This window comes from Chlamydotis macqueenii, chromosome 5 (assembly GCF_036417535.1).
Source record: "Chlamydotis macqueenii isolate bChlMac1 chromosome 5, bChlMac1.mat, whole genome shotgun sequence".
NCBI lineage: Eukaryota > Metazoa > Chordata > Aves > Otidiformes > Otididae > Chlamydotis > Chlamydotis macqueenii.
The window spans coordinates 13,979,740-13,996,195 of record NC_141560.1 but is presented as its reverse complement, the minus strand read 5'-3'; the positions used below and the strand labels follow the sequence as shown (position 1 = coordinate 13,996,195).

General features: G+C 44.9%; 1 protein-coding gene across 1 annotated transcript; it reads left to right on the top strand.

The window, feature by feature from the left end:
* The first annotated feature begins 870 nt into the window (after nt 1-870).
* CYP46A1 (cytochrome P450 family 46 subfamily A member 1) lies at nt 871-16,378 on the top strand. The gene is made up of 16 exons (XM_086748900.1): nt 871-1,099; nt 4,091-4,168; nt 4,465-4,546; nt 5,100-5,173; nt 5,855-5,941; nt 6,631-6,769; nt 7,371-7,481; nt 8,308-8,464; nt 8,800-8,862; nt 9,950-10,022; nt 10,461-10,545; nt 12,391-12,501; nt 12,765-12,853; nt 13,779-13,845; nt 14,736-14,931; nt 15,039-16,378. Exons 1-15 carry the CDS (start codon nt 972-974, stop codon nt 14,895-14,897), a joined length of 1,506 nt encoding a protein of 501 aa, XP_086605026.1. The 5' UTR covers nt 871-971; the 3' UTR covers nt 14,898-14,931; nt 15,039-16,378.
* The last annotated feature ends 78 nt before the right edge of the window (nt 16,379-16,456 follow it).

The following is a 16,456-nucleotide window of genomic DNA, read 5'->3' as shown; positions in this document are numbered from 1 at the left end:
CTCTTCTGTTTCTATTTCTACACCTCTGCTGAGCTGGGAGGAAGAGTATGTGTGGTATTTGTACACAGGAGGTGTGCTGTAGATTTACAGAGTCCTCTATGTACTGATACATCAGGTATCTTGTTTTGCTCACTCTCCCATTTCTGATCACTGCCCATGCTCTGCTTGCTTCTTCGCTCTGTACTGCGCCCTAAGCTGGTGTTTCGTGGACAGGTGCCACCACTGAATGTCTGTCACTTGGTTGGATGTATACCTGTAGCTTATCTTTCCCCATGCATTACTTTTCATTTACCAGAAATGAGTTTCCACCGTTTTATGGCTTCGTCCCTTGTGTCCTGTGATCCTTACGCGATTCGTGGCAGTCAGCTTTAGATAATTTATTTTGGTGACAACTGTATCATCTCTCATTCCCATGTCTGGGTGACGAATGAGCACACAGGGCCCGAAGCAGACTGCTCTGAAAACCCTCATCTAATGATTCCTGCAGGCCTCCACAGCACGGTCCCTCCGCCTCTTCGATTTCAAACAGCTGAAAGTCAACACAGAGCCTCCGCCTTCCTTGGCTCAGTTTGTTTGGGAGCCTGTGGCGACGAGTTTTGTTTAAAATGCTTCAGTAAACAAAGGCAGGACGGTGCGGCACCCTTCCTGAGCTCCTCACGCACCTGTGCAGGGCACCACCTCCACCCAGGAAAGCATGCATACGCACATACGTGTACACACACCCACGCATGTATGTGTCTCCACACACATGTACACACACACACCCACACCCACCCCTGACAGGCCGTTACCCTCTGGGGGTGGATTCGGCCCCGCAGCGGCCCGCCCCCCGCCGCCTCCGGGCCCTTTAAGCGGGGCGGCCCCGCCCGCCGCCCTCCCCACAGCCGGGCACTCTCCCGCCCGGCCCAGCCGCGCTAGGACGCCCGTGGCCCGGGGAGGGGGCGACGCTGGCAGCCGGCTTCCCGCAGGCCATGGAGGGGCTGGGCGCGGTGGCGGGGCTGCTGGCGGCACTCTGCCTCCTGGCCTTCGGCCTGTACTGCTGCTACGTGAAATACGTCCACGTCAAGTACGACCACATCCCCGGCGCCCCGCGGGAGAGGTAAGCGGCAGGCGACGCCGGGCCCGGGTGAGGGGACGGGGGCTCGGGCTCGGGGCTTTTCGGGCGCCTGCGGAGCGATTCCCGCGGCCGTTCCCGTGGACCTTGCACCCCGGCTGGTTTCGCTGCCGAGCTGGAGCCATGAGAAAAGGTCGGAGCAGGAGATAAACGCTCCGGGCCGTATCTCTGCGGGACGAGCTCCCGGGGCGGGCGGGGAACGGGCGGTGTGGGGTTTCCCGCCTGTCAGAAGGAGACGCGGTTCTCCCAGGAGCGGGTTTGTCGTTCAGCCCCACCTTTGGGTGGCTGCAGGGACACCGAGCTTGGCTGCTTAACTCCAAGCTTCAGCCTCGCTGTCTAATCAGAGCCGGGTACTAAGGTTGGAGAGAGGATGGGTCTTGTCAAACCTGAACCTGCTTGTCCATAGGTTCATTTCAAAGTGTGAAGTAACACCCTAGATAACGGCATCTTCAGGAACCTTGTCCCTTAGGGTCCCAAAAAGATGGACTTTTCTGTTCTTCCTTCAGGGTTTGAGGCTTGATGTTGGTGATCAGCCTAGGGTCCTTCGCAGGAGGGTTTCTAGTACTGGTGTGTCCAGGTGGAAGCTTCTGTGTCATGTGAGGCCACAGTGCTTGGTAGCTTTTCAAAAGTATCAACTGTCAAAAACCCCCATTTCAATACCTGTTGCACAAGCATTTCCACTTCTAAATATCCTAGGTAGAACAGTCAAATATTTCCAGCTCTGAAAGGTAATTTATAAAAGAAAAAAAAAAATAAAGCTGGGTGCTGTGTGTGGTGGTGGCCTCCCCGGTACAAGAAAGACGTTGACAGTCTGGGGTGAGTCCCATGGAGGGCAGCCAAGATGCCCAGGGGGCTGGGAGCTGGGCTTGCTTTGGCTGGAGGAGCAGCTGCTGAAGGGCAGAGTGGATCCAGTGGCTATTTTCAGCTACCCAATGGGTGGTTATGTGAAGATGGAGCCAGGCTCTTTTTGGAGTTTCCAAATGAAGGACAAAGGGTGACGGGAACAAGTTGCTGCAAGGGAAATCACAGGTGTAAGGCAAACTGTCTTCACCATGAGAGTGCTCAAATGCTGGTACAAGTGGCTGAGTGAGACTCTGAGCCACGTAACATAGCTTTGATGTTACCTGGCCTGGAGCAAGGGACTGGAACTGTGGCCTCCAGATGTCATTGCCAACACAAATTACTCTGCAATTTTATGGTTTTGAAATTGGATTATTCTGTATGTAAACACTTCTCAGCTGAGACTGTGTCTGGCAAACTAGAGAAGAGCAGGACCCAGAAGTAAAGTCTGGCTTGTGTCCAGTTTGCTGCCCACCGGGACCCAGCCCTCAGGTTGTGGTCAGCAGAGCTGCTCCCCAGCCAACTAGTCAACAGCCTGTATCCTTTCAAGGTGTTATTCTGTTCCAGATGCATGACTTTGCTTTGCTCTTGGCTCTTTCCCTTTGATAAAGTCTTGAGAAAGCATTGTTTTAGGGTGAAGTATAACAGGATCTTATCAAAACCTCAGACCTTGTCTAAGGTCTTATGGCTGCATGATGACAAGATTACATTAATGCCTTTGATTTCCTGGGCTGATTTATTTTATCAGAACGAACACAGCACATCTCTAAAGGAGACTTGTGCAAGATAGGATGGAAAAGTGTCTCCTAGTGGCTTTGTGTCCTTTCTACCATGTGAATGGCCCACCTGTGAAGAGGAAAGCTTGTCCCTTCAAAGGTTTGCTTCATATTAAAGATCTAATGGCAAGAAATGGGGAAAAGAGATTTATTTGCAAATACATGTTTTCAGATGATAGTGTCACATAATTTTATATCCCAAGCCAATCCCTTGCTTAGTTTTTTCATGGTATGTAGTAAGTAATTGGGAGATGAACGTTTTAGGCCTGTTGTAACACCTGACTTATTTGGGTAGTGATGGGACAAGGGATGAAAAATATCTCTGAGGGTTCATGTGTCACACAAGGGAACCTATGAGTGGGACCTTGCTTCGTGTGCTGCAGATAGAGTGGTTCCTGGAGCTTTAGCTGATGAAGGACTCATCTGTCATATTTGGGGCTTTCACGTCTTTTTTTGGAGTCCAGTTACAGCAGAGGAGTCAAACAAGTGAAGGCTTAAAAGTTTCTGGAGATACTGGGTTACTTTGTTCAGTGCTTGTTATTTTAAGCACCTCCTGTTTCCAACAGAAGTAAAACAAGAGCTTGTTTATACTGAAAAGGATGATAGTGTGGCTGTCTGTCTCCAATGGAAAACAGATCTGGAGTGCAGCTTGCTTTATTTAGAGTGGAGCATAGCCAAATCTTCCTTCAGGTGTACGTGAAGCTGATGGAATTTGCCACTTGCAGCTGAAGGAAGGAATTGATCTCTATTGAATATAGCCATTTCATTTGAAGAGTTAACCCTTTTTATTTATTTCTGCAATTTCCATATTAATCAGTGATTATCTTTCTAGGTTTTCCTCTTTTTTCAACGTTTGAGGTGACATGGCTTTAGACAGGAGACTGTTCCTAATTTTACTCAATTTAACTCAATGGAGTTCTGTCAACTCCATTGGCAGAATTGAAATTATGCTTATTAGGGCAGAGCATGTATTAAAGAATATCTAATGCAAATGTCTGTTGCAGGTACAGAAACATAGTAGATGCAGTAGAGATTCAGTCAGCTAGGCAAAGAGCAAAGCAGTTTGCTGGGAGCTCCCACCAGAGCCGAACATATCCTGTAATACAGCAGCAAAAAAACCCTTGTCCTGTGTCTCTGCGCTGTTCTTCCTGGCTGCAGGAGTGCACCACCCTCACCCTGGTCCCCAGCTTACCGACCTGAGGGCTGAGCATTGGCACAGCTAGGTGTTATTTTTATCTTTCCTTACAGGGAGGAAAACATGAGCAACACTTGTATTGCATCACTGAGCAATAAGGATTGCAATCCATACGAAACCCTATGTTGGCATCCTCGTGACACTTTTAACCTTCATTTTCTGCAGCTTTTTATTTGGACATTTGCCAATCTTGTGGAGAATGCTGAGGAAACGGGAGTTCCTGCATGATCTCTTTCTGCAGTGGTAAGTTGAGACCCATCAGTAACATTGAATGGGGTAGCCCTTTAGCACAAACTGGGAAATCAAGACACAGAGGCCCTGAATTACATATTTGGCATCATTCAAAAGGTCTGTACAGGAGCTGGAGACAGAGCATTGATCTTTCCTGTAATGGCTTTATTTGCTGAAGACTGCAGTAGCTCCCAGTACGTGCTGCTTTGGTCTTTTGAGATTATTAGGTCTGTACTGCTACATGTTGGTGGTTTGTACCATAACTGCTTTTGTTTATTTGTTTTTCTCCCTCCCTTCTCTTCTTGCAGGGCAGAGAAATATGGACCTGTTGTACGGCTTAATGCCTTTCACAGAGTCTCACTAATGATTCTGAGTCCGGAAGGAGTGAAGGTACTGCAAAATAAAGCTGAATCAACAGTGGGTATCGGCCTAATCCCTCCAGAAAGAGAGAGGTGGTGCCTGATGTTCAGGACAGTGCAGTGCAGCCAGTCTGTGCCTGTGGAGAGGGTGGCTCTGGCTGGGTTAAGAGGATGAGGTGCCTCTGGGACAGCTCTCTGGGCTGTCCTGATTTATTTTCTTCCTTGGTCAGTTGATTGACTTTGTTACCTAAAACAGTGGATAAAGCAAGCATCCACCATTTCTGAAAACCACATTCTCTGCAAGAGCTTAGTGTCTCAGATGAGCAAGGCGCAAAGAACTGAATTTCTTCCTCTAAATCTTTGCAATAACTACAGAGTGAGATTTCAGGACATTGGGCAAAAAGTGCTAGAGGCATGCAAGACAAGCTAGCAGCATGGGAACTGGGGAATCAGGGCGCACCAAATAATTCATCTAGGCTTCAAACTGTTCCTACAAGAGGAAAAGAGTGAACTTGTGAGTGGCTTTTTATATTTTGTTTGGGAAACAGATTGCACTTAGTCACTGACCTGAGATTTGATTTTAGGAGTTCTTGATGTCACCACAGTACCCAAAGGATCGGCTGGTGTATGGTCGTATATTCAGCTTATTCGGTGAGAGGTAGGTGAAACCTGTCTGAAGACATTGTGATCTGAAAATAAGTGAAAGATAAATAACGTCACAGGCATGGCACTTTGATTTAGACCACTTACCTTAGTGTTGGGATTAACGACTAATTGTAGACATATGTAAGCAACGTGTGCCTACTAAATTATGTGTTAACTCAGATGTCTTCCCAGTCAGGGAGGAGGTTATGTTGGATTTTTTTACCTTGATCTCCCCCCCCCTGCCCCCCCCGCCCCGTGGATGTTCAGTTAGTCTCAGAATAGTTTGCTCAAGACCATCGTCAAACTTCTCACTTAGATTTTTAGAGCACTGAATTATTCCCTAATGCATAGGAGTTTCCAGCTCCTAAGCTTAATAACAAAATAGGGGATTTTTCTCTGTTAGCTTGAAGCTTTTAAAAATATAATAATCCAGTTATTATACTAATTATTTGCATAAGAGCTGTAATGAACCAGCACCTTATTGGACTCATCAGTTCACACCTACCAGGCAAAACATTTCTGCAGTTCAGTTGTCCACAGTGATGCAACAACTGTGTACTCAAAGCAGCACAGTACTCCTTGCACATAGGAAAAATAGAAGAAAGCAGATGTGGAAGAGTTATCTTTGACTACTCAGGATTTGCCTGTCTCTCTTGCTGAAAAATATTATTTTCCTTGTTTTCCTAAATACTAGGTTTCTAGGGAATGGCTTGGTAACTGTTTACAACCATGAGCATTGGCACAAGCAGCGGAGGATAATGGATCCAGCTTTCAGCCGAACGTAAGGCAAATATCCCTGAGATGATCTAGCTGTTACTTCTACTGTATTTTCATGATTCTTCCTGTTACTGATCTGTTATTTGTTACTTAGAAAGCAAAAAAAAAAAACCATTTAGTGTCAAAATCACATTTTACTTAGCGTCAAATGCATCATTTCCATGACAAGTACAATTTGACCAGACTTCCCATAGGGGAGTGACACCCATATGAGCTCAGCAATGGCAGAAAGGTCCCAGGATTGCGTATCTAGCAGTGTGGTGATGGCTGCCTTATCCTGTCACAAAACAGACCTCAGGGATTTGAAGTGGGCAAGCCTCATCATATACCTGCCGGAGTGACTCCCTGTGGGAGGTATGGTGTGATTGATAAGCAGGGTGGTGGTGTGGTTTGCTTGCGTGTGCCTTGATGCGTTGCATTTAGGGTCTGAAGATAAAGTCCATTTGTCTCGGCGTGCAGAGGCCAAAGCCCTTTGCCATGACAGCCGTTGTTTCATGGCAAGATGGAGCGGGACTGCTGTAAGAAGAATTTGGCTCATTTTATCTCTGTGCTTTTTAAAGTATTAAGGCAAATTTATTATAAATGAAAAAAAAAATCCTTTACAATTTTCAATGGAAAATAGTGAAGGTAATTTTGCCTGAGCAAAGGTGTCCTCTCCAGAGCCCCCATCACCCATTTTTATTAATTGTTCAGCTACCTGATTGGTCTGATGGAAACTTTTAATGAAAAAGCAGAGGAGCTGATGGAGAAGCTAGAGGAAAAGGCAGATGGAAAAAAAGAGTTTAGCATGCTGACGATGATGAACCGGGTGACTCTGGATGTCATTGCAAAGGTACCAGCTGTCTACTTTCTTGTTTCCTCTGCGACTGGCAGGAAGGAATGGAAGTAATGGGTACCAGCAGCAGGACGGGATCAGGAGCTGGAGCCAGGGAACAAGACCTTTACCCAGCAGTGCCAGAAGAGCTGAAGGACTTACTGTGACACTTTCGTTTGGGCTAAGCCATAGGAAGGGGCAGTTAGGGAAGGATTTGCACAGCCTAGGTGTGGCCTGCAGAATGGGGACCCTTTGCAAAAGCCTCTACAGCATTAAACCTCCCACACCTCTGTGCCAAAACCTCCCACACCAGTGTTTGTTCATATATGGATGTTGTATTATTACCCCTATATGTCAGCATGATTCTGCTTTATGCTGGCTTTTCCCATCTCTATGTGAAACAGTTTGGAATGAATGGAGAGTAATAGTAAATTATTAATCTCCTCAAATAAGGAGGAAGCAGAATGTAGATATTACACTTCTCTCGCAGCCTCCTGCAAGGCAGGATGTATTCTGAGATATTTCTAGGAGAAAAGGCAGTGGTGTGAGGCTGTCCTGCTCTTTCACCCCAGCCCTAGGGATGCAGCAAGCTGCTGCCCTTTTCTCTCCTGCTTCTCAGGTAGCTTTTGGCTTGGAATTAAATGCCCTGAGCGATGACCAGACACCTTTCCCGCACGCTGTGACCATGATTTTGGAGGGAATGACTGAGTTGCGCCTCCCCCTTGTGCAGGTCTGTATGCATATCACTTCAGTCCTCTGTCTTCACGTCCAGCTGAAGTCCCTGCTCTTGCACATGTGGGTCAGAGCTGTGTGAGGCCCATGTTTGATGGGGAAAGGGTTGTACATGGTCGACCTTTCAAAAGGTCATTCCTTCCAGTGTGCATTGACATAAAATTCTTTAGTGCTTTAAAATATCTGCAAAATTAACATTAACATTTAATACTTACATTCTGTCTTTTTGCCTTCTCTTCCCCTGTGGATGTGGCATCTTCTCATATGGTTTTGTACTTTCACACCCATCATAGCAAAAATTGTGTTTTTTACCATTTGCCCAGGAAGGATGGCAGCCTTCACTTAAGGTGGAAGAATTTTGAATTTTCTTACCATTAAAAAAGTTATATTTTCAACCAAAATTCATATCCTAGGAAATGATGAATGTAATCTGAAATATTTAAGTTAAAAAATTATTCCACAGTTTCTTAAGAAAGCTGTGGTTCAGGCTTTTAGAGCTCTTGTTTTCCTTTTTGGGCCCGGAGGTGAGATTCTGTATCACATGCTGCAGTTTCTCTTGGTGGAGAGGTGAAGAATTTTGCTCATGGTGCTCAAAACATCAGCTCCAACAAGGCAGGACATCAGCATGCCCAGATTGGAATATTTTCCATTTCAGCCCAAACCCTTCTCCTTGAGGATGTTCACGTTGTTCTGTGGAGAGCAGATGTGTTTGTGACAAATGTAATTTAGCAGAGAACAAGGTGCTCAGTTGCAAAATAACACTTAGCAATACTTTTTTTTTGCCAGCAAAAGGAATAAAATGACTAAAGAAATTCTGTATTCAGTACATGCCAGGGAAACAGAAGCTGGCAAAGGAGGTCAAGGAGAGCGTGAGACTGCTGCGACGCGTGGGGAAGGAGTGCATTGACCAGAGGAGAGAGGCCATCCGGAATGGGAAGGAAGCCACTTTGGATATTCTTACGCAGATACTGAAAGGAGATGGTAGGGGACACATTGCTGTTTGAATTAATTTGTCTGTGACATGTTTTGCCATGAGATTTGGGGAGGCTTATTTGAGGATCTGAACTTTGATCCTCTAATGTCTTCAGGAGGGTTTTTTTCATGCTGAAGATAGGCTAGTGGGAGTTGCTTTGAAAATTCCCCATTTCTTTGTGTTGGATCAAATATTGGTTGCAAGTCACTGCTGAGTTGCTTGTTCATCATCCCCTCCCAATGCCACCTCAGACAAAATGTGCGAAACAGGGCAGAGCATTCTGGCTGTTCCATCTGGGGCATGGGGATGTTTTCTAATCTCGTTTGCATTTCTCTCTTGACAGCTCTGGAGGAAACTAGAGACGATGAAAGCCTTGTGGATAACTTTCTCACTTTCTTTGTTGCAGGTTTGTACCTATTTTAATGTTTGGATATGTCATGTGGAAAGCTGGACTCATTTTTGGGCCATCTGTAGGGACATTATTAATGTTCTTGTGCGTTCTGTGTGGTGCTACTGTAAGCAGTAGTTGCTTGATTGGAAGGCAGCAGTATTACACTGGCATAGGACCAGCTAGGTGAGGTGTGAAGAGAACTCTTGGTTTTTCTCTTAGTTAAATGATGTGTTATCCTCCTTCGGTCATATCAACACAGCAAATAATGCCAGACCAGTAGCTTCCAGCCTGCGGTGCAGAGGGCATCACTGCTTGCTGGGGTGCAATGCTATTCCTAACAGGGTTCTGGCCCTTCCTCCCAGATCCTGCAAAACCTCACTGAAGGCATTCTTAATGTATTCCACGTGTCTTTGCATCATCTTACCTACATGATTAAACACCTTTCTTGCCTTAAGAGCATTAGTTAACAGTTTGTAGGAGAGGGCACTCTCCAGCCTATGAGAAAAATCAGGGGCCGAGATGATATGTGAGGTAAACTTGCAAGTCAGTAGGATTTAGCTTCCAAAACACTGTTCTTTCACAAGACAGACATTATTGAAACAAATACATCTTTGCAGGAGTCAGTTTTCTGTACTGCTTCAAAATAATATCTATGCCTCTCTGTGAAAAAAAGAAAACTATCCACATAAAGCAGCTATTTCAAAGAAAGACTGTTAGAAGCTCTGTTTTCCCTCAAATCCATTAAATCCTTGCTTCTCAGCAGGACAATGTGTCCCATAATATGACAAGACAAGTATTGAACCTCACTGGCCCTCCTGTTAGGGAGCTCGTAACCACTAGGTGCTGTATGCAGCCACTGCAGCTTTGAGTTGAGCAAGACAGCTCGTATCTTTACCAGCCGTGTCTTATTCTTGTCATTCTTGAAAGCTCCTTATGTAGAATTGAAATCCCTTTTAATGTTTCCTTTAATTTCTAGCATACTTGAAATTAAACATTCATGACCTGAGATCTGAAGCTTCCTGTTCACAATCACACTAATAGACCATCTTTGTATCATGTTATTATTTCACACTAATGTTTAAACATTTTTTTGTGTTGTTAGGTCATGAAACTACTGCCAATCAGTTGTCTTTTACAGTAATGGCACTGGGTCAGCATCCTGAAATACTGCAAAGGTACGTGCGCTCCAGTTTGCAAACCCAGGTTGCTTTTAATTTCACAGTGAACTTAATTATAAGGATTATTAAAAAGCTAGGATCATTCCCAATAAATTCTAGCCTCCCTTCCAAAATAAACAGTTTCATAGTCCCAATATATTTAAAACTTTAAAAAAGCTTAAGAATCATTATTTCAGTTCCATCTAAGTGATCTTTTTCAAAGCCTTTATACAAAGCTGGTCCTGAGTCCTGCCTGATTCAGCTGCACTGTATGTACATTGCTCTGTCCTGACATGAGGCACAAGTTCAGGCAGGCTGGCTGGGAGTCAGTAGGCATTTTGCCTTAGGGTGGGAGTCAAAGTCCAGCTCGGTGTCTGGGAAGTAAACAATGTTATTTGTCAGCTTGCCTACCAAGAAATTGGCATCTGCAGCTAACATTTTTTAATTTAACTGCAGGCTTCAGGCTGAGGTGGATGAAGTTCTTGGTGCCAAGAGAGACATTGACTATGAGGATCTCGGCAAACTCACGTACTTATCGCAGGTACTGTAGGAGTGAGGTAAAGTACTAGTCAGAGCTGTTTGGTGGCACTTCTGCCATCTTGTGGGACTGTCAAGAGGAGCTCCGCACTCTTAAAATTTTAAGAGTAATGCTAGTATTTGATCTTGACAGTGTTTGTCCCTAGAGAGTCAGCAAGCAGGTATCGTGAGCTGTTTGCAGCAGCCCAGCCTTGTTGGGAAGGATGGTCCTTGAATTTCTTTCCAAAATCCCACATGATTCCTTCCCTGCTTTCTTTAATTATTACCACGCTGGGAGCTAGAGCAGAGTTGCTTAATCCCTTTCTGTTTAAGCTGAAACCATAGCTGTATTTTAAGAAGGGTTTGTAAATTCAAGCCCAACCTGTGCATGAGTGCCAGGAGCTTCCCAAACTCTCACCTCTATTTTTGTTTGATTGTTGTTAAAGCATTTCCAGCTATGATCTCACAGTGCACCATAAACTTAGCAGGATTTGAGGACTTCCAAAAAAAAAAAAAAAGGATTTTTTTTTTCAATTTCAATTTTTTATTATTCAGTCTTGAAACCTTCCTCAGTCACTATAGGGGGGAAAAAAATTTGGTCCTAAAAGAAGTCTTGTGTATAGTGCAAAGCCAAGGCTTGGCTACTTGCCAACATTTGTGTTGCATATCCCTTTTTCACAAGATGAGGGGCACTGGTAGCCCTCGGGAGAGGCTGAATCACGGTCATGGGAGCTTTTCTCCCTGCTTAAATTCCCAGTGATTTTAGTAGCCTGCCATGATTGCTGTTCTCTTAAACTGCCCTGTTGAGGTGAGTGGTGGTGGTTTACCATTTGCCATATCCTGTCCCACAAATCACTGTGCTTTTGACAGCGGATAGATCTTAAAGGTGTATTTCTCCTAAGGAAAAGGCATCTTTGTGATTACAGAAATCAGCAGGTTTCCTTAGGCTTCTCAAACACCATCCCAATTATACCACTCCAATTCGAACAAGATATCTAAGCCTGTGAGTTTTAAGACCAATCACATGAGAGCCTATCAAAACAGAGCATTTATTTAACAGAACAAATTTGGATCTATACAAACAAAATTACTGTCACCCTTGATCAGAGCCAGTCCATCACTAGAATATCAGTGACCATAGGACTCCTCTCCTGTCAATCAGACAATTCTGAATCCTTTTGTCCATGCTACTTTTTCATTAATCCACTCATGCATACACAGTTAATTGCTTTTGCAATGCAATGCTAATGTGCACTGTTAATTAGGTTTCTCTTTGAAATAAGCCATCCTTACAGCTCACTGCCACCAAAAGAAATGGTCTCATTCCATTTTTTTCTCACTGTTCCCTATTCATTTTCCTTTGCCAGGTTGTTTTTTTGTCATTTTGGTGCTCTGACCTGGCTCAGCTCCCTGAGCAGCAGAAGCAGGACAAAGGCAGAAGCGCAGTGCTGAGAGTGGGAGGGAGGTGGGAGCAACCACTCATCTTCTTGGCAGCAGGCACTGAGAACGGCTCGTCAGGGGCATGGAACTTCACTCTTAGATTTTCCCTTTGAATTTGCTTTCCAGTAATTTTTCACTTAGTTGTTGACCTGACTTGCAGTGTTAGATCTGTTCAATGCATGGTATCTCTTGTGGCTTTTCCTTCTTTTTCTGTGTATTTTACCAGGCATAAGAAAGGACCAGGCCTGAAGGAGCTGACTTAGCCATATATTTTGTCCACAGGAGTCCAAGGCAGATACATCAGCATCTGTTTCACAAGTCAAAAGCTCCCATTTAGCCAAAGTGAAAGGCCATAGGGAGGTAATTAATTTTATTTCTGCTTCCTGCACTGTATTAACTAACTGACGTTTTGTGCTTTTTGCTGATGCAGGTTTTGAAGGAATCACTGCGGCTGTACCCACCTGTCCCAGGGACAGTACGCTGGCTAGAGAAGGAGCACGTCATCGACGGTGTCAGGATTCCTGCAAACACGACGCTCGTTGTGAGTCCAATCCACCAGCAGCAACTTTTAGCTGCTGCAGTCGATCCAAATGTGATGGATACGTGTGTCAGAGTACCAAAATCCTCCCTGGGAGTATTTCTACTGGCCTCTCTGAAGTTTTGGCCAAAACTAGGTTATGAATTGGGATTCGGTGTTTTTGCCTGGGGAGTGGAAGGCAGTTATGGTTTTGTAGCTATGACAACAAAGAGGCATTTTCAGTCTGCTGCTCCTGACTAACGCAAACGAACTCTTTTTCTTGACAGTTCAGCACTTATATAATGGGAAGGATGGAAAAGTATTTCAAGGATCCACTCACTTTCAATCCAGAGCGATTTAGCAAAGATGCATCTAAGTGAGTTTCTTTTTACTCTCAGGTTATTAAATATGTAATAAGGAACCATTACAGGAAGAGATTTCAAGAGGAGAAGAAAGTAGAAAAAAAAGTAGAAACTATTTTTCCATTCCAGTATGAGTAATGCTAAATCCTTGTCCAAATACAAATAGAGAGCAATAATGTGCAGTTTCTGTTCAGAAGTTCTTTATACCATGTGATACCTTACAAAAAAAGACCAATGCTAATGTTATTTAATGTTTGTATTGAGGTTAAAAAAAAAAAACCAGGGTTTGGGCCAAAACCAAGTTGAATATTTGTTTTAATGCAATATGGACATTTAATGTGTGGCAGCTCTGGCCCTAGGATGCTTGAAGTGTCTCCACATTAGAGAGGGGACAAGGGGCTGAGGGACAGAAGATGCTGTTCAGCCATATGGGCAGGCACCCGAAGCCTAATCTGTAGGCAGGAATGTGACGGGAGGAACCAGTGACCTAGACAGGAGGTGCTGATCCCTGCATCTAACTGCTTCATGGCTCAGGGCTTTTACTTCAACCTAGAGTTAGTCTGGTCTCCTGAACCAAATGCCTCCTCGCTCACGTTAGTTCAGAGCTATCCAAAGGAGCAATAATTGGGTGGATCGTTATGTCCCTGTGACAGGCTGGAGAGCATTTAGAGTATGCTTGACATGCAGCTTTGAAATAAGGTTTGCATGTGTCAAAACAGCTCTGCGAGCTGAGCTGTACTGTAAGCAGAGATAAGGGAACTCACTGCAGAGCTGTATTGCTGGTCTGAAGCAAAAAAAAAGTTAATTTGAAGATTCTCTTAAGTCAGGTAGGTGAGGTGGTATTAAGACCATTTCCTTGCTGCTGTGATGAAATGTTTGCTTGTTTCTTTACAACCAAGCTATCAGAATGACAGGTGTTTTGAACATTTTTCTTTGCAGGCCATATTACTGCTATTTCCCATTCTCCCTGGGACCCCGATCCTGCATTGGGCAGGTGTTTGCACAGGTAAGCAGAGGCCTGGAATGATGCTTTGTAGCAAGGACTGGGCCAGCTCAGGGTGTGCTGGCCATGGCTGCTGGTGAGGGACCAAAGGCCCCAGCAATGGTGCACCAACCCTCTTCCCTCCAGAGGGAAGATCCCCACCATGCCCATGACAGAGCATGTCTCAAACATGATCATGTGAGCACATGTACATGTATGGAACTGGTCCTGTGTCACCTATGCCTGCATGCAGCCAAGGTGCCTGCAGGGGAGGGGGCAGCAGGCTGCTCTCCCTCTGAACTGTCCTGGTCACCTTGCTTGCATCCAAACCCCTTGATGGGAATCACAGTCAACATCCCTTTGCCAGCTGAGGTCAGACACACCAGAGGTGTGCAGGGGCTCTCAGGGACCATCCCAAGGCTGCAGCTGGCAAAGTCAAGGCAGGCAAAACATCAGCTGGCAGAAGGGCACAAACCAGGAGTGGCACTGAGAAGGTGAAGAAGGGGCTGCATGGATGGGAGGAACAATTTAATGCAATACGTGATTACCTGAACATGGCAAAGAGCATTTCAGGAGGACAGTAGGAGGCCAGCTCTTCAGGTTTGTGCTCTTAAGTTCATCTAAGCATCAGTGCTCAAAATCTTCAGGTGGAAGTGCTTGGTTTTATCTCTGATTTCCAAAACATACACGTGAACACAGGGACAGATCTTTGTGCCTGTCAGTTGTCTTCAAATCCAGGAAGCCCTAGGTGACTGTTCTTCCTGATGAAACTTGCTCAGCTGCATTGAGAGTAATATTTAAGTTTTAAATCTCTATATTGACAAAGCAGCATGACATAATACACTGGCTTTAAGCAGCTGCAGTCCAAGCTGTATTTGCTCTCACTGATGATAGGTTTACTTTTTTCCTAACAGATGGAGGCAAAAGTGGTGATGGCAAAACTGCTGCAAAGGTTTGAATTCCAGCTGGTACCAGGGCAGAGTTTTAAACTCTTGGATGCTGGAACCTTTAGGCCACTAGATGGAGTCATGTGTAAGTTAAAGCCAAGGAGCCCTGCAAGAGCCTGCCAGACGTGACTACTCAGGAAAGGAGCATGACGTTGGAGTAGTGGTAGTGTTTCTTCTGATTTTGAAAATCTTCACACTATTCAAAGGTTAGATTTTGCAGGCCTCTTTAGAGGATTATTGGAGTGATTTTTTTTTTTTTTCTTCCCCTAGCCCTTCCTCATCATTTGCAGAAGAAAACCTCAAGAGAGTCACTCTAGATATGTTTGAGCATCTTCGATCTGGAAGCGTACCTGGACTTGGCAAAGCCTGTTGTTTTCCTGGAGGACTATTTGGTTCTGATCAGACTTGGAAAAGAACATCCTTTCACTGGAATATCCCTGGAGCTTCCCACAAACCTGCACTCAAATCCCAGCTTATAGTTTCCACTAAGTTTACTTAAGACACAACGTGGTCTAAGTAAACTCTTGTTTGAGGAGTTTCCTACTTGCACAGTGAAATCAGAAAACTTAGTAGAGCACAAGATTTGGGCTGAACTTGGGAAGAGAAGTTTGGAGATACTCTCTTGGTCAAAGCAATTTTCTCATCCCTGCTCTAAATTAGAAGAATGATTGAAAGGAACAATCTGAAACAAAAATAACGAGACTGAGGCCACTACTTTCCCCTGTTGCTTCTGCCTCATTTTTATTCAGTTTCTCTTACTTTTCTTCCACTATAATTCAGAGAGAAGATTCCCAGTCCATGCTGTCGTAAGGGGCTTTCCTGCTTCCTCCTACCCCTCCCCAGCCTGCCTCCATCTCCTGTGACACTGTTCTTTTGGGGGAGTCTTGCTGGGTTTATTTTAACCTGTATCTCTTTCCCCATCTGGTTTGCCACAAAGCTGCACCAACACTTGGACCAGATGGTTGAGTAGGTATGGCAGGGTTGGAAGTAAGTGCCTGCAACTAAATGCTGCTTGAAATGGTATTGCTGCTGAAGAAATGTGTCTGCAACTTTAGCCAGAGGCAGGAGAAGGTCCTGCATTCCCTTCTGCAGATGTGTCAGAATTGCTCACTCTATGCAGGCTTGCAGTCTGGATCTGCTAGGGAAAAAAAAAAATCATGTGAAAATAACACCTTCCAGAAATATGTGGATATCTCATATGAATTTGGGCCTCATCTATCATGAAATACAGGGCATTCAAGACAATTGGTGCTGCCACTGTTATTTCTTACTGTTTTGAATTAAAAGGGTGAGAGCCCAGTGTGTATACTGTTGAGTTCCTTTGTGATGCAGGAGAGCATCACAAAGCTTCCCCTGGCTCTGCTCCTGTTGTGCAGAGTCTTGTTCAGTGCAGCAGTGGGACAGCAGGCCAATGACGTTGGTGTGGCTTTTGGTAACATAAGCAATGTCATACAATGTACTAATATGACTTATAGCCAGAGGCACCAGTACCTCTTCCCTTGCTAGGGGAGGTGTAGTCCATCTATCAGTAGACCAGCTTGTCAATCCCTCATGCTGGAGATCTGCTTATATCCTCCTAGACCTTAATAAAATCTCCTTGGGAAAACTGAGGACTGTCCAGCTGGACATGTGTTCCTGGGGGCTGATGTTGGGAGTGGGATGCTCAATGGCAGTTGGGCTGGATGTGC